Below are 16,855 nucleotides of genomic sequence, written 5' to 3'. Positions count from 1 at the left end.
AAAAACCAGAAATACAGATAATTTGATTAATTTGCCTGCATAATAGTGATACACTTCTACATAACAAAAACAAAGTAAAATATGACAACCTGAGAAATAATATTTGTAACTCATAGAATAGACAAGTGACTAAGCTCTTCTTGTGTAGAGTGTCAGGCTGTGTTTACTGCTTATTACAAATGTATCACTGTGGTGCTGGATGTCAATAGCTGGGGATGCTGGGCATGTGTGAGGATAGGGAGTGTATGGGAACTCTGTGCTTTCCACTCAATTTTGCTGTGAATCTAAAACTGCTCTAAAAAATTAAGTTTGCTGATTGTAAAGATGCAAAAGTCCAACAATTCATTGTAAAAATGGACAAAATATGTGAAAAAATTTTAACAGAAAAACAAACTGATATTAAACATATAGAAAAGATGCTTAATCTCACTCACATGGAGAGAAATGCAAATTCATCAGATTTTCAAAACCCATGATATGAGAACAAACACGCACCTTCACACTTCATTAGTGAAAATACAGAGTGGCACAACCTATGTGGAGCGAAATGTAGCAAACAATACAGTACTGTTTTAAACTGCAAAGTTTTAGAAATATCCTAAATGAAACAGTTTAACACAAATGCAGGTATTGATACACAAAGGACTACTGTGCAGTTGTATAAAACAAATAAGGAGACTCTGTAGATATTGAGATGGAGCAATCCTCGTGATATGTTGTTAAGTGAAAAGAACAAGACATAGAGCCATATAAACAGTATACTACCTTTTATGATTAAAAAAAAAAAAGGAGAGAGAAGAAATTAAGAACCTATGGCCAGGCACATGGGCTCACCTATAATCCCAACACTTTGGGAGGCTGAGGTGGGAGGATTGCTTGAAGCCAGGAGCTCAAGACCAGCTTGGGCAGTATAGTGAGACCCTCCCTGCCCTAGTCTCTGCAAAAAAAAAAAATGTAACTAGCTGGGCATGATGATACTTGCTGGTAGTCTTAGCTACTTGGAGGCTGAGGCAAGAGGACCATGAGCTCAGGAGTTCAAGGCTGCAGTGAGCTATGAACATGCCACAGCACTCCAGCCTGGGTGACAAAAGGGTCTCTGTATCTGAAAAAAGAAAGAAAGAAATTAAGAAGGTGTGCTGTGATTTGTTTATATTTTTAGAAAGAAACAATGTAAGTATACCCAAGAAACAATGATTATTTTTAAAAAACTGTGGGAGAACCAGGCAGACAAGGTAGAATCAATATATCTTAATATTTGCCTTTTCATATTCTTTTGTTGTTTGAATCAGGTAAATATATTATTTATTCAAACATGAGATGTGAAAAGAGTCCCCAGTCTTCCTTATCACAAAGTCATAATATATTCTTTACACTTAAATTTATTTTTTCCAAAGGAAGTTGAATGTAACATCTGTGCTGTGTTGCAGCTGCCCCAACAACCAAAGATTGCTGTTGTATCCTTATTTGTACAGAATATAATTCTCTAGCTGAACCTTGTCTGATGTTTACAGTCTGTTTTATTTTGCCTCACAAGTATAAGGGGAGAAGTGGATTTTCAGAAACAGTCATCCATTAATGAATAAAACTTAAAACAAATATCAGAAGCCCCAGAAATTGTCTTAAAAAATTGTGTACTAAGAGTTAGTAGTAGCTAGAGGTAATTCATTCATTAATTAAAAGGGGAAATAGTTTGTAATGTTAAGCTAATATCAGAGTACTTTTGGGGAAGATAAATGTGATTAAAATATTTTGGTATGCTCTTGGAGTGAAATAGAAAAACCGATTGTCTACCCCACCAGGCACGACCGTTGATTTACTTAGACAGAACCTTGGCTTGCAATGTTGTTGGATTTATGCAAAGCCATTTTCTTGAAGTATTTGAATCGAATATTACCTTTATTTTTCTCTTGGCATCTCTTTTGTAACCAAACATATCTTAATTTCACCTGAGGACAGATGGGTGCCTCCAACAGAATTTAGGATGTTCATGTGCTTAGAAATACCGAAAAGTAAGCATGTTAATACTTTTCGAACCACTATTCACATTCCAGGTGTTACTGTTTAGATTCAGAGTGCCGATGAGCCCTATTCTTTCCTCGATAGCTCTGAATAATAGCATATATGCATAAAGAATGAAGTCAGTTGGGCAAATGATAACCTTTTCATCCAAAACACAGAAGCCCCTAAGATGTTGGAGTGAAGAACACAGCAAGAATCAAAGTTCAAAATGAGGCTTCCCAAATCTTCTTTCTAAATGGAGTAACATGAGCCCACAGTACAACTCAGCTAACATCCATACCACATGAGACTGAGAAAAGTAAACCTGAAGAGGAAAGGTTAGCCTGAATCTGCCCGAAATAGACCTACTCCAGTCAGCTTATAACATGGAAACAGGAAGCGCCAGGCAGGCTAACTACACATGGGTGCAGGGAAATCTAGGAATCCAAGAGAAGGAACATGGCATCCTGGTTTGAGGCAAAGTAACATTAGAAGTGAGATCTAAAATACAATCTAAAAGTTACCGGTGAGCTGCTACTAGGTAGTATAGCTGTCAACAAAAAAAATAATTTCCAAACCAGGAACAAAACAATACTTTCCAAAACAGGTTCCAAACCAGGAAACTGTTTCCTGGTTTGAGGCAAACCAACATTAGTAGTGAGAACTAAAATACAATCTAAAAGCTACCAGTAAGTTGGTAATAGTGCACATGTCGACAAAACCATAGTTTCCTACTGTCGATAACAAACATGTTTCTATATTGCAACAAATAAAATGCTATAATGTAAATACTGAAGAGTGGATCCCATTTTTAATGAGTTGGGCCTTCTAGGCAAACTCTTGTCAAAGCAGCAATTCTCTACTTGCTGTGTGATTGTAAACTTGACTTTGGAACTGGCTCTTGTAATACAGTCTACTACAGCCTTCATACATATTGCCACTGTATTCACACATATTACTACTGTAGGGGTTTGGAAATCAAGGGGACAAATTGTGGGGTGTTAAAAACCACAAACTTTTTTCCAAACCCACAGCTTCAAATTTTACATACTTTGCTTGGTGCCAAGATAAAGGGCAGTACAATGTTTATTCTGCATCCAATGAGATGATTATGCAATTTTTGTCCTTCATTCTATTAATATGGTGTAATACATGACAGATACTTGTATACTGAACCTGTCTTGCAACAATTACTACATGTGCCCCCAGGTTATGTGTTAATAATAGGTGCGAGATTTTGCATTATACTAGCTCTATCCTGCACAAGAATAGCATGCCATCAAGTGCAGAAATCCTTAGCAAAAAATTCTGGACATAGTATTTCCAATAAAATCAGTAACTTATCAAGCAGTTCTAAGTACCCTGTGAGGAGCCAATGTTGCAATGACTTTTAGAACTCCAGTTAGAAGAAATGAACAAGTCATTGATCTTGAGCTGCATGAGGAGGGGCCACAGAGAATATGAAACTACAAGGGCAAACAATAAGCCATTTCCCAAAACATCCCCGAAGAACAAAGGAAGTATGAGGCCAATCGCTGCAAAACAGGAAACACACCCCAAAATATCTTCTCTCAGCCAACATTAAGAGATTTTAAGATAGTGGGGAAAACATGAGAACCTAAGAAACTGAAAACAATCAAACAACTGAAATAACAAGCAGCAACCCGCAAACAGCTAGGAAAAAAAGCAGCTGGAGAAAATTCAAAAAGAAACAGCCCTTCTCCAGGAGCTAGAAGGTTTAGAAATGAGTCTTTTAGATATTTAAGGAACATAAATTGAATGCCAGAAATCAGTATAAATATATCTTCTTGTTAAACCTGATGGGGTACTCTAAACATTCTTATGCCCATACTTGATAATCATTTATAACGTATCCAATATTCTGAATACATGGGGTTTTTTAATGTTTATTAAATTGACTTTTCCTACCTTTCAGTATAATGTGGAAGGGGGTAGGAATGAGTTTTCTTAACCAAAGCTTGACAGACTAAAAGAGAGATATTATTATCCACTAAAGAACAGTCTCTCAAAGACACAAATAAAAGCATCTTACACTTCTTTAAAAGAGAAAGGAGCAAAAGGAAGAGTGATCAAAATCAGGAAGGAAGGCTGCGTGCTGACTCTGCATGTTCTCTGCAGAATCTCCAGTAAAATTTCCTGAAACTAACACAACAGGAAAAAGAAAAAGTCAAATAGGAATAATTGTGCGTGTGAATACCAGGTTTGTTTGTTTTTTAAGTAACAGTAAAAACACCACATTTTAGGCTTTCGGAGTCTTGCACCAACAAAGAAACAGTGCATAATTCCATAGGACTGAGGATGTAGAGGAAAGGCTGAGGAAAAAGAGGACTCTTAGAAAGTGGAGAGGATTTCAGGATTTTTCTTTCTTTTAAATTAGTACTATATTTATTCTTTTTCATTACCTTGCTCCTTTTTTAATTTTTATTTTTATTTCAATAGTTTTTGGGGTACAGGTGTTTTTTTGGTTACATGAATAAGTTGTCTAGTGGTGATTTCTGAGATTTTAGTGCACCCGTAACCCAAGCAGAGTACACTGTATCCAATGTATAGTCTTTTATTCCTCATCCCCCTCCTAATTTCCCCCCTCCCAATTCCTCAGTCCATTATATCATTCTCATGCCTTTGCATCCTCATAGCTTAGCTCCCACTAAGAAGTGAGAAAATACACTATTTGGTTTTCCATTCCTGAGTTGCAAGTGGGATCTCCCAGGGCACTACTAGACAGGTCAAATAATGATGTTTTTCTAGAAATGGGACTTTTAAGGGGGTCTAACTCCATTCAGCCCCCTTCAGTGGCTTCCAGGCTGCTAGTTTTCACAGTGATTTTAGTTTTTTGGTTTTTGAGGTTACCACAGAGTTGGGGGTAATGAGAAAGGGGCAAGTTGAAACATGACAGAACTCACTATTCTTACTATTTTTCTTGAATGAACACTCTCAATATTGCTTCAAGCCTTAGATTGATACCCAGAGTTCTGGAAAAAAAAAAAAAAAGTTGATTCTGACTATTTTTGACAGTGTTCTCTATTTTTGTGGAGATTTTTGGAGGGCATTATTCTGCTATTCCCACTGACATCATCTCACAGTTATATTTGTCTTATAAATATACAGCATTATGGTTGCAGCGTGAAAGGTAATTTGAGAGAAGCAAGCCTCAAAACAGGTCCAATCCAAAGAAACAGTTGCAACAATCCAATCCAGAAATGAGGGTGACCATAACTCGAGTAGAGATAAGGAAAAAAAAATGTGGATGCTCCAGCGAGATATGAAGCCTTTATAATACACAACTCTTTGTTATTTATTGGAAGAAACAGTCAAGGCTTCTGGCTTGGACAACTTGACAGATTATGGCACCATTTGCAAAATAGGAAACCCAGGAAGGAAGGGATGAACAGCCAGTGGAGCCAAAAGTGGTGCCCATGAGAACCTCATTACCCAGTGAAAACATAAATAGAGGAAAGACCAAAGGTGTTTAGCGCATGCTCCAATACCCAGTAGACCTTGCAGTGTTGACTTGAAGCTATGGTGGCCAGCAGGACTGAAAGGCATGCTTTGTAGTTAACAGTGCCTAGTAAGCAGCACCCAGTGGAGAAGGATTTGGATCACGACAAAAGTAAAAGATAAATGCCACGTGACAAGTGACAGAAATTTTCGGAGCTAATGTAACTCATCCATTGGGAAACCTCAGAAATAAATTGAGAGGAAACAGGAACTTGCTGGCAGCCCATAGTGCTGCAAGAGCAGGTGGGTTGCAAGCTAGGTGGGTTGCAAACATTCATAATTATTGTCGACACGATGTCATTTTAAACTTCAAGTTACTGATGATTTTCGAAGGACAAGTTACAAATATATTCCCAGAGGGTCTTTTAGGCATGACACCTTGGCCCTGGCTTGGCCTCTTTTAATCAGCCTACACACTGCCCTATAATCTGTGGGTCAGGAAATGCAAGCCCACCACACCACCACCCACCAACATATATGAGGACGATGTGAAGTGAAGAGCAATAAACAGGAGCTGTTTGTAAATGAAGAGGAAAATACATCATGCTGATCAAACTGTTCACAACTAGATTTTACACCAGCCTATTGAGCACATCCTGTGTGTATTCACAGAAATACAGAGGTGCAAGAGTGAAGGCCACGGAGGTTTGTCACGAACATCAAGCTGCCTCTCATGGGAGAATGAGAGGTGAGGCCTGCTAATGCCTTCATCTGCTAGGGAGGATGATAGTGCGCTAGTGGTAGAGGCTGGACCAATGGGCCCATGGAACAAACTAATGTAATGATGGGCTAGGGAGGAGAGGGCTTTTACTGAAAAGGTAGATGCTTCATTTGAGGTAGGAGGAGAAGAGGCTCATAGCTAAGTGGCCTGGGGATTCTTCTAGGGAAGTGAGCTTGCTGGCAGGCTTCACAGATCATGTCAGCAACTTAGCTGACTCCCTTGCAGAAATTTAGCCAAATTTTATGGGATTTTCTGTCTTTATGGTATCATGAACCTTTTTTTTTTTTTACTCTTTATGTTAAGTTCATCATAAAAGCCTTGTCCTTCAGTACATCTTTCTCAGTGCAGGAAAAGAGAGAAATGAAGTGAAAAGGATTGCTATGAGGAAGGAGAGGAGGCTGGGGGTGCTGGAAGACACTGTGAAAAAAATAAGCATGTTCTTAGTGCATTAGCAAAACAGAGACACTGTAAATAGGCAAAAACCACTTCCTTAGAAGTTACCTCTCCCACTGTCTAGTGAAAAGAGGTTTGGACCATCTGTATGTCCTGCAATCTATCACATTGTTCCACTGTATCAGGGTCTCTCAGCCTCGGGACTATTGACATTTTGGTCCAGATAACTCTTTGTTGTAGGGGACTGTCCCATGCATCTTAGGATGTTCTATTTACCACATGCCAGTAGCACCCACTCCCTGTTGTGGCAACTAAAAATTTCTCCAGGAGGCTGGTCGCGGCGGCTCACGCCTGTAATCCCAGCACTTTGGGAGGTCGAGGTGGGCAGATCACGAGGTCAGGAGATCAAGATCATCCTGGCTAACACGGTGAAACCCCATCTCTACTAAAAATTAAAAAAATTAAAAATTAGCCAGGCGTGGTGGCGGGCGCCTATAGTCCCAGCTACTCGGCAGGCCAAGGCAGGAGAATAGCCTGAACCCGGGAGGCAGAGCTTGCAGTGAGCCGAGATCACACCACTGCGCTCCAGCCTGGGCGACAGAGCAAGACTCTGTCTCAAAAACAAAACAAAACAAAAAATTCTCCAGGAATTGCCAAATGTCTTCTACAGAGCAAAATTGTTTCCAGTTGAGAACTAGCACATTACCTCAATGACGTCACATTTAAGAGGCAGGACAAGCAATAGGTGCCCAGCATGATAGCGGCCTTGGTAAGGCACATATGTTTGAGAGAGCAGAATATCAATTCTGGACTTTCAGCTCAAGGAGGGTCTTCAGTGAGGCATGGAGGATGTCAGCCAGTTACGCCAGTGAGGAAGGGATGCCACTCTTGAAGGCTTTCACTTCAGAAAGAAACTTGCCCTTTAGCTCCAAGGAATGCAGCTAGCTGGCAGCCTCCAGCTGCAACACTGTCAGGCCCCACCTCAGCTTCTGAGCTGAAGCCATGCTTTCTCCAGCCAGTCCCTAGCCTAAAGCTGAGCACAGCAGAGCTCCTAGTGTCTGTCCAATGCAGAACTTGGCTATTGATCTGTCTTTGCCCCAGAATTCCTTACTGAGCTGGCCTGGGCTTTGCCAGGCTCTCCCTGCCCAACTCAGCTCCTCCCCACTTTCCTCTTGCAAGTGTCCAGTCTAAATGACAGTCTGAAGGCTTTCCCTGACCAATTCTGCTTCTTCCCTCTTTTGTCTTCCATGGGCATTCCCCACAAATAAACCTCTTGTGTTCCTAACTGTTTCTCAGCATGTACTTCTCAGAGAAACTGACACAGCAGTATTGTCGCCCCGCTCAGACTCGCACCTAAAGAAAAACAGCAAGGTACGTTAGAGCCAACCTGTGAGAGGATGCCACATTGCTTAGCCTGCACATCACCCGCCTTGTGCAGCTCCCAGTGTCACCTGCTCAGCCATAGGTAGCACACTGGGATTTGTTTCTGTCTTCAAGCAGACGGGAAACTCAGGGAAGAAGCACAAAATGCCTTTCAGACTTTATTCCTCCCATGTTTCTGGTTCTGATACTGGTTACATTTATTTGTCCTTGCTATAGTAAGATGTCCAGAGTGAAAGATAACTGAGCTGTCTGGGACCTGCCACCCAAATGGCTGTCACCCAGTCTAAATAAATGTCCTCAGGCACCAAAGATACAAAAACCTCACCTGAGTCAAGGCATCTAAACATCTCAATTGTTTCTTCATGAAGATATGCTCCTTCCCTAAATCAGAAAACTAGAAATCAGAAAGAGAATATGAATTCATAATCTGATTCACCTTTATTATTTCATTCAACTAAATATATTTACACACTTTTTTTTTACTTTCCAACTTTTATTTCAGGTTCAAGGGGTACATGCACAGGTTTGTTACATGGGTAAGTTGTATGTCACAGAGGTGTGGTGTACAGGTAATTTCGTCACCCAGGAAACCAGCATAACACCAAATAGGCAGCTTTTCAATCTTCCTCCTCTCACCCTCCACCCTCAGGTAAACCCTGGTGTCTATTTTTCTCTTCTTTGTGTTCATGGCACACACATTTTCTAGAAGTTATCATGTTAAGGGTTATATGGAATCCAAAAGTAGTAATGGCAACAGCCCGTGCTCTTTTAAATGGATTAATGTTGACAGTAACCTGATATTGTCTAGGGGAAGAAAATGGTTGACAAAGATTATGCCCTCAAACCATGTACAAAGTGCTCAACATTTAAAACATCTTACCCTGTATCTACCCAGAAGAAGGTTCCAGATTTCTCTTCACATATCACCCATCTCTCAAAATAATCTGCTCAGCCATGGAAAGAACACCACTGTCTTGAAACCAAGAAGCAAGCTCGAGTGTAGAAGCCACATCCCAGTGCAGGCGCGACAGAAAGATAGAACAAAACTAGATGTTGACACCCACAGACCCAGACTGCCTACTCCTTGGCTTCCTGACATGAGATACAGGAAGCCCCTGCTGTTTTTAAACCATTATGATTGGAGTTCTCTGAGTTTTAACCTGTTTCCTAACCTCAGCAGAAAGAGAGGGAGAAAAAGAAACGCAGTGGAGATTCCAATTAACCTTCTCTAGAGGAAATCTAGAACAACACTTAGAATTATAGAACTTTGCAAGATTCTCTGATCTTGGCAATCTTACTATGCTTCTAATTTCTGTTCTAGTCTATGTCACTGTGATAATTAGCAATAAAATCATTCAGAACCTCCATGACTCATGTCTGTTTCCTCAGGGACAGCCAGCAAGAGGAGACTATGTCCCACTTCACACCTAGGCGTGGAGTATGAAGAGCAGTAAGGAATAGCTACCATAGGAAGAAAGGAACACTCTAGCTCTGAGTCGCATCCCAAAGGAGACAGGAGAGCTCAGGGAGCCAACAGCCCTGGACAACAGAGAGGCCCTCTGGAGTCTACCTCCCACTTCTGCCATGCCCAGGAGTGTGCTGAACGCTGCCCTGGTCTCATGTATCTGGATCCCCTGGGTTGTTGCACGACTATCTATATTCCGATCCCAGGTGGCCTCAGCCTTGATCACAGTGTCTATCCTGATTCCAACCTACCAACACAGGTGAGGTGATTCTTGTGACTTGATTCTACCTCTTATTATCAGCCTAATGTCTGAAACCTTTTTCCAGATTTCCCCACCTTGTATCTTCTCTCTCTGTTATAATCCCCTACTATTCACCCCCGCCTGCCATTTATTTATCTACAAATAACTGATACATCACAAGGCGGGATGCATTTGCCTCTCAGGCCCTTAAAGCCATGAACCCTCTTCCCTTCCCACAAGTCATACCATGCCCCGCCCCTCCCCCCAACCTGAGGGTATCTCTAACTGAAGAGACCCCAGGCACTTCGGCTACCTATGGTAACTTATCTTTTAAATTTTTAAGGAGTTTTTTGGCTTGGGACATTTCCTGGACATTTTTGGTTAGTTTGCTGACGTTCTCCTGTGTATGGGGATACCCGGACCACCCACTTTTCTTTCTCAGGTTATTGACCATTGTTAAAAGAGCTTTCACCTGGGTTTCCTGGGCCTGGCCAGTTTCTTTGTTGTTAAAAGCACAATAACGCCGCTCACACTTTTTAATAATGTTCTTAAGGGCTTTGTTATCTGAGTTCCCGATGAAATCTTCCAACTTCCCTGTCCCTAGATCTTCCTTCCGGGTAAACAGCACAATCGTGTATTTCATAAAGTCTGCTCCAAAGATGGCCTCCAGTTGTGCCACCGCTGTTTTGTCCTCTTCGGTGAATCGTCCCAGCTGGAACACCAGGACAAAAAATGTGTCTCCTTTTTCACAGCAGGACAAACAGCGCTTGACCTCCTCTTCTAACTGGGATGGGTCCTTTTCGACATTCAGCATCTGGTTGAAGGAAGGAGTGTCCACAACCACCACCTCCTGTCCGTCCCAGGTCCTCCTGCCACTCTGGCTGGTCTTGGTGACCGGCTGGGCCCGGAGCTGAGAGGTAAAGACAAGGCTCCCGAGGATAGAGTTCCCGGTCGCACTCTTCCCAGTCCCACTTCTCCCCACGAGGACAATGCTCAGGGTTTCTGTCAAACGAAAGTTGGAAAGATTCGTGACCATGGGCTGATCTGAAATTGGATTTTAAAGTTATCCCACGAAGCAACATTATGTCACTAAAACAAACAGGATGTTCAAACAGCATCAAGGCCTCCTTCTCACCCAAGCAGAGGGATCTCCAAACACGGGAATGACTTGGACCAGTTTGCTTAGTCTGTGGACTCATGGCAGGACTTGGACTACAGTCTCCGTCCAGGGTTCATCCACCAGTGTGGCACTGTTCCTATCACTGAATTGGCTCTGCTCCCTTTTGGCAGCACCTTCCGGACTCCCTGGCACCTGTAAGTGCCCCCTGGCCTTCTTACTCTCTACTTCCCTCAGCCAGGTGCCGTCTACACATCTTATCCCTTTGTCTTCTGTTCCTGTTACAACTACATCTTCTCACTCCCAACTACTGCTAACTATAGCAACATCTCCTTACAGTATTTAAAGAATTATTCTGTAAAATTGACTTTCATGAAAAAGGAACTCTACATACTACTGATAGATTATCAGTTTCCTTAGTTATGTAAAAATTCATTTCTCATTGAAACCACATTGAACTTAATTGCCTTTCACTGATGAGTCAAAGAAACTGCATGGTTATAATAATGAATATCCACTAACACTGTTGGGTGTGTGGTGTCCATGATGGAGAAAGAGAATGAATTTCCCTATAAATGGAATTTACAGACGCATAGAGACCTTACAATATGTGTTCTTTGCAGATTGTCCTTATGCTTTTGCACTTGCACTGTGACAGTCCAGTGCTCATTCAAGTCTCTTCATAGTTCTCTTCCATTATGAATTTCATATCAAATAGCTAATATCTACTTCAAAGCAAAGGAGGAAAGCACATCTCATGCCCTTTCTTCAAGAGGAAATTATTAACCTGTTTATCCTGAACCTTCAACTACATAGTTATGCTCAGCAGATGAACAACAGCTTAATCTTCCAACACTCCCATATTTGTCATATATTTCAGTCCCTACTTCTGTACCTACAGAGGGTATGATTCTCATATACCTCTGAAATCTGACCTCACTCCCCATCCCATATTCTCTAATTCAATATTCTTAATGTTCAATGTCTTAATCTTCAAAGTTCTTGGAAGATTTCCTTTAGAGATGTGAACCCCCATCTCCACCAAGATTATTCTTTTTTGTCCCCTAACAAGTGTCATGCTTAGCCTGACATCTTTGCTTCAAATTGCTGGCGTACTCTCTGGAATATCTTCCAGCTTTCTGCTCAGCCATTTAATCCCTGCCCATTCTCTAAAACCTGTTTCAAATTGGGTTCTCTACACACAGCCTCTCCTGAATTTCCCACGTATCTGTACTTCTAAAGGAAGGTTCAATAAGAAGATATGCTCCTTTGGGTTTTATGCTCTTCCTGGATGACGGTGTTTGAAGCAGAAAAAAAACAGGATGAGTAAGAAAGGGAAGGACCTCAGCATAGGTAAACTGAACGTGTAGCACTAAGTGGGTGAGGAGTCCTTCTTAAGTAGTAAAAAGAGCGGTGTGCCAAGCTCTGGGCAACAGTATACTGTGGGGAAACAAAGGGTTGGAAAGCATCAGCTCCGTTCCTCAAGACCCACATCATCCAGTTGAAGAGAGAGTAGGGATCATGAAAAAATTAAAGATCAGTTCAAGATCAGTTCAAGAGAATGCGCATGGAAAGGCTCTAACTTTGGTACAATTTGAGAAGCAAAGAGAGAGAAAAGAGTTAGTGAATAGAACAGACCTGTCCTTCCTTTATTTTTCTGCCAGTTTCAATTTCTTTTCTTTTGTAATTCAACTTTTATTTTAGGTACAGGTACATATGCACCATAGAATAATAGGCAACCATAAAAAAAGAATGAAATCCTGTCCTTTGCAGTAACATAGATAGAGCTGGAGGCTGTCATCCTAAGCAAATTAACACAGAAATAGAAGACCTGTCCTTTTTATCTTCTCTATGCCTTTTAGAAAATAAAAAGTTATTGTATATTTTATACCTTTTTTAAATGATATATATAAAAATATATATTCTATTCACAGTTTTACCTTTTTCTCTGAAAACACAATGCTTGTTCCCATTCTGATGCACCATGCTCTCAATTTTTTCCAGGAGCTCGTCCACCTGCCTTTGCTTTTCTTCTCCTGTTGCCCGGTAGTTGAAGGCAATGTACCTGTTTTTACATTTCTGGATGAGACTATGGGGAGTTTCACTGCTCCTTCTTAAGACTGTATCTAGATCCTGATCCCCTAAATCTTCTTTCCTGGTAAAGAGTATGATCATGTACTCAAAGAATTTTTCTCCAAAACTGTTTTGGATGGTGTTCAGCACTGCCTCATCATTCTTAGTGTAAAAGCCCAGTGGTGTCACCAGCAGGAAGGCATGGGGGCCTGTACAGATGTGTTTTCTAACTTCTGAGTCAATGTTCTTTAAAGTTGAGATGTCCGGAGTATCAATGATCGAAACTTTCTTTTTTCTCCAGCTTCTGCTCTCAGACGAGAAGCTCTGGGTTACTGACCGCTCACTAAATCCGGTCTGAAAGGCCCGCCTCCCCAGAATGCTGTTTCCTGCTGCACTTTTTCCAGCACCGCGTTTCCCCACGAGGAGGACTGTCAGTTCTGATGTCCCCAGATTCTGCTTGGGTCCTGTGGACTGCAGCTGCCTCTCCCTTGGGCCTGTGGGACAAATGGACAGGTTCAGAGTCTCTTCCTGCAGCTGAATATGGATGTGGGCAGGTTTTATGATTTCTCATCCCTGCCAACTTGTATAGAGAATGGCAACAACACTGTAAACCAGTAGAACTCTACTCTTGGCCAGAGGCTCTCCATTGAGGTAAAAGCCACAAACAGGGGCAGGAGTGAACTAAGAGATAGTCATGGAGCTTAAGATTCCCCAGGAACACGAACATGCCAACTTTGGCCTTCACTGGTCTTGGTCCTCAGGGTTCCCCTCATTTTGTTATCAAATGTAAGTACTGGGGCCTACCAAAGGTAAGTACTTACCAAAGGTAAGTCCAGGGGCTAAGGCAGGAGCAGGGAGAATCTGATTTTCAAATGCCCCTTGGTGTTATAAAATCAAATACACTCAGCAATTTTTTTAAAAAAGTGAACTAGTGATATGCAATATAGATGGATCTCAAAAAACACGCTAAGTAAAAGAAGCAAGACACAAAAACTGCATACTATGTGATTCTACCATCTGAAGTTGAAGAACAGACCAAATTAATCTATGTTGATAGAAGTCTGGACAGTGTTTCTCTTTGGTGAGGGGCAGTAAGAATCTCTAAGATGATGGAAATGCTCTATAGCTTTATCTAGATGGGGACCCCATACGTATAGATACAGAAAAAGGTATCAAGCTGTTTACTTAAGACTTGTGTATTTTACTCTATGTAAATAGTACCTCAATAAATTGCTGTAAAAACCTGCAAACCTGCACCCTACAACTATCTCTCCACACATCCCCTGGCTGAGGCAGCATCAACAGCAGACCTATGTACTGAGCAAAAGGGAGAGTCAGCAACTGCAGGGAGCTTTCTCTGAGGCTGAGTCATCAACAGCCTTCATGGGAAGGGTCTGAGCAACAAGTTGGGAAGGTGGGATGGACACAGCATCAAAGGCCCTTGCTGTGTTGCCTTGGAAAACTTACTGCTTTGCGAATCTGTTGGTAGAATGGGAATCTAATACCCATGTTGAGGTTCAAAAGACTAAAGGAAACAGCACCTGTAAAGCCCTTAGGACCTGACTGTTACGGAAGTGTGCATGGAAGGCTTCACAGGTAAGGAGGAACTTGAGTCAGGTCTGGAAGCACCCCTCCCTCCCTCACACTCCCCACCCCCCCTTCCTTTATAGCCTTCAGGACTTTTGCCCATATGATAGTACTTTCTTTGCCTCCCGTCCTAACTCTTGCTGGCTAATTGGGTTCCTGTGCAAATATAACTTCTTCAAGAGACCTTCACCTAAATTACTCCCTGCAAAACCATACAAATTAGCTGCCATGTGTAATTCCTCTATTCTTACCAAAATAATAATTTTATATTTATTTCAAATATGGACTCTCTTCAATTTGGAGAGACCATACAGTGCAGTGGTTAAAAGTAGGAGTGAGAAGGGATAATAAGTAACCCTTGAGAGCCAGGAGCTGGTCTGGCCTCCACAGCAAGGCCATGGCACCCTCCTGTCTCTCATCCACAGTATTGCAGAAAGTCAGACACAAGTCTGTGGAAGACTCATGTCTTCCACAACCACTCTACAATCATGTCTGAGCACACAAAAACAACAGCATTGCCTGAACGTCCCCTGCCCTGGCTAAATAGATGACAGCTTCCTCCTTATAGCTTTAGCCTCACTCCACCCTTGTCACTTTGGACAGAAGAATTATTCAAACACTTCATTGTGGAACTACCCCCCACTTCCTAAGAGCATCCATCCCGGAGCAAATTCCTACTTCCTGGAACCTTCCTCAAAATCATCTAACACGAGCCCACATCCTATAAAAAGTCCTTCCCAGACCCCTGTTTCTGACATCCCTGTGACTTCCCATGGTGTGCTGGGCCCTCACAGCCACAGGTCAATAAACGCACTTTTGTTCAGTCACATGTATGTTCCTGGGGGTCTTGGCCAAAGGTCATTGCCAGAATTTTGAAACCCTTCTGCCTGAGTACATGTATTTCTGGCTGAGTGCACTCAGCTGTGAAATGAGGAATGAGGCTCACAACATCTTCTTTACAAGATTGTTATGAGAATTGAACTGTGTATTTTAAGAGGATTATATATGAATATGCTATGAAGATTGAATTACATGTATATAAAAGTTATTTCCCAGGACATAATGTCAGCTGCAATTTTTTTTTTGAGACAAGGTCTTGCTCTGTTGCCCAGACTGGAGTGCAGTGGCATGATCTTAGCTTACTGCAACCTTGCACTCCCAGATTCAAGTGATTCTCATGTCTCAGCCTCCCGAGCAGCTGAGACGACAGGCATGCACCACCATGCCTGGCTAATTTTTGTATTTTTAGTAGAGACAGAGTTTTGCCATGTTGGCCAAGCTGGTCTTGAACTCCTGGCATCAGGTGTTCCACCCACTCGGCCTCCCAAAGTGCTGGGATTACAGGCATGAGCCAATGCACCCGGCCTCAGCTGCAATTATTATCAATACTATTAAAATTATGATTTTATTATTTGGGAAATTTCCACAAGGAAAAGGATCTTATCTATCTTATTCACGACTGGATACTCAGAGCTCTCACAGGGCTGACCCAGAAATAACTTGCAAATCCATCAGTAAAGGCGTGGTTGCATTGGTTGTGTGTGTCCACATTGTGAAACAAACTGCATCTACTAAACAGAAAGAGGTGGATCTATACATATCGACTTATGCAGATGTGCAGGATCTATCATTACTGGCAATCGTCACATGAATACTGCACCCCATCAGCGAATTCTCCAAGTTGGTGTTGTCCATGAAGGAGTGATTTCTGCTTTCCTAAGAGGAGTCAAAACTTGGGCAGGGCTGGATCCACGGCCAAAAAGAAGAGTCTGAGTTAGGAAAGAAGACACAAGAGGCAAGCCCAGCTCTGTAACCCTTCAGAAAAGTCCAAGGACACCCTAGCTGGGTCCAGGAACTTTGCTGGTGCTATACCTACTCACAAGTGTTAGGAGTTTCCTGGGGGACAGGTTGTGGGAACCAACCTCAGCTAGGTCCCCAGGGTGAATTTTTGTTCTGGTTTATATGGATAATGTTTCCGCTTCACTTTGGCTGCAGAATGCATTCAAAAGAATACAAGCATGAGCTTAATGTTTCTTAAAGATCAACTTACCATGTGGCTTGTCTCCTTCTTGAGATGCAGCTTCATTTACACAATCCTAGAAAATAAAGGAACAGGGGCGGAGCAAGATGGCCGAATAGGAAGAGCTCCAGTCTCCAACTCCCAGCACAAGCGACACAGAAGACCGGTGATTTCCGCATTTTCAACTGAGGTACTGGGGTCATCTCACCAGGGAGTGCTGGACAATCGGTGCTGGTCAGCTGCTGCAGCTTGACCAGCGAGAGCTGAAGCAGGGTGAGGCATCGCCTCACCTGGGAAGCGCAAGGGGGAAGGGAATCCCTTTTCCTAGCCAGGGGAAA

General features: G+C 42.1%; 1 protein-coding gene across 1 annotated transcript in view; it reads right to left on the bottom strand.

Moving 5' to 3' along the window:
* Window positions 1-8,429: 8,429 nt before the first annotated feature.
* Window positions 8,430-16,855, bottom strand: part of GIMAP8 (GTPase, IMAP family member 8) — a 30,150-nt gene continuing 21,724 nt past the window's right edge. Inside the window, exons 3-5 of the mRNA XM_011941455.1 lie at window positions 16,548-16,593; window positions 12,778-13,404; window positions 8,430-10,722 (exon numbers count right to left, since the gene is read on the bottom strand). Of these exons, the coding sequence (XP_011796845.1) occupies window positions 10,034-10,722; window positions 12,778-13,404; window positions 16,548-16,593 (1,362 nt within the window). The 3' untranslated portion in view covers window positions 8,430-10,033. The remainder of the gene's footprint in view (window positions 10,723-12,777; window positions 13,405-16,547; window positions 16,594-16,855) is intronic.

This window comes from Colobus angolensis, unplaced genomic scaffold (genome assembly GCF_000951035.1).
Source record: "Colobus angolensis palliatus isolate OR3802 unplaced genomic scaffold, Cang.pa_1.0 Scaffold2, whole genome shotgun sequence".
Taxonomy (NCBI): Eukaryota; Metazoa; Chordata; class Mammalia; order Primates; family Cercopithecidae; genus Colobus; species Colobus angolensis.
Note: the sequence above shows the minus strand (reverse complement) of the source record. Positions and strands in the feature narration are given on the sequence as shown.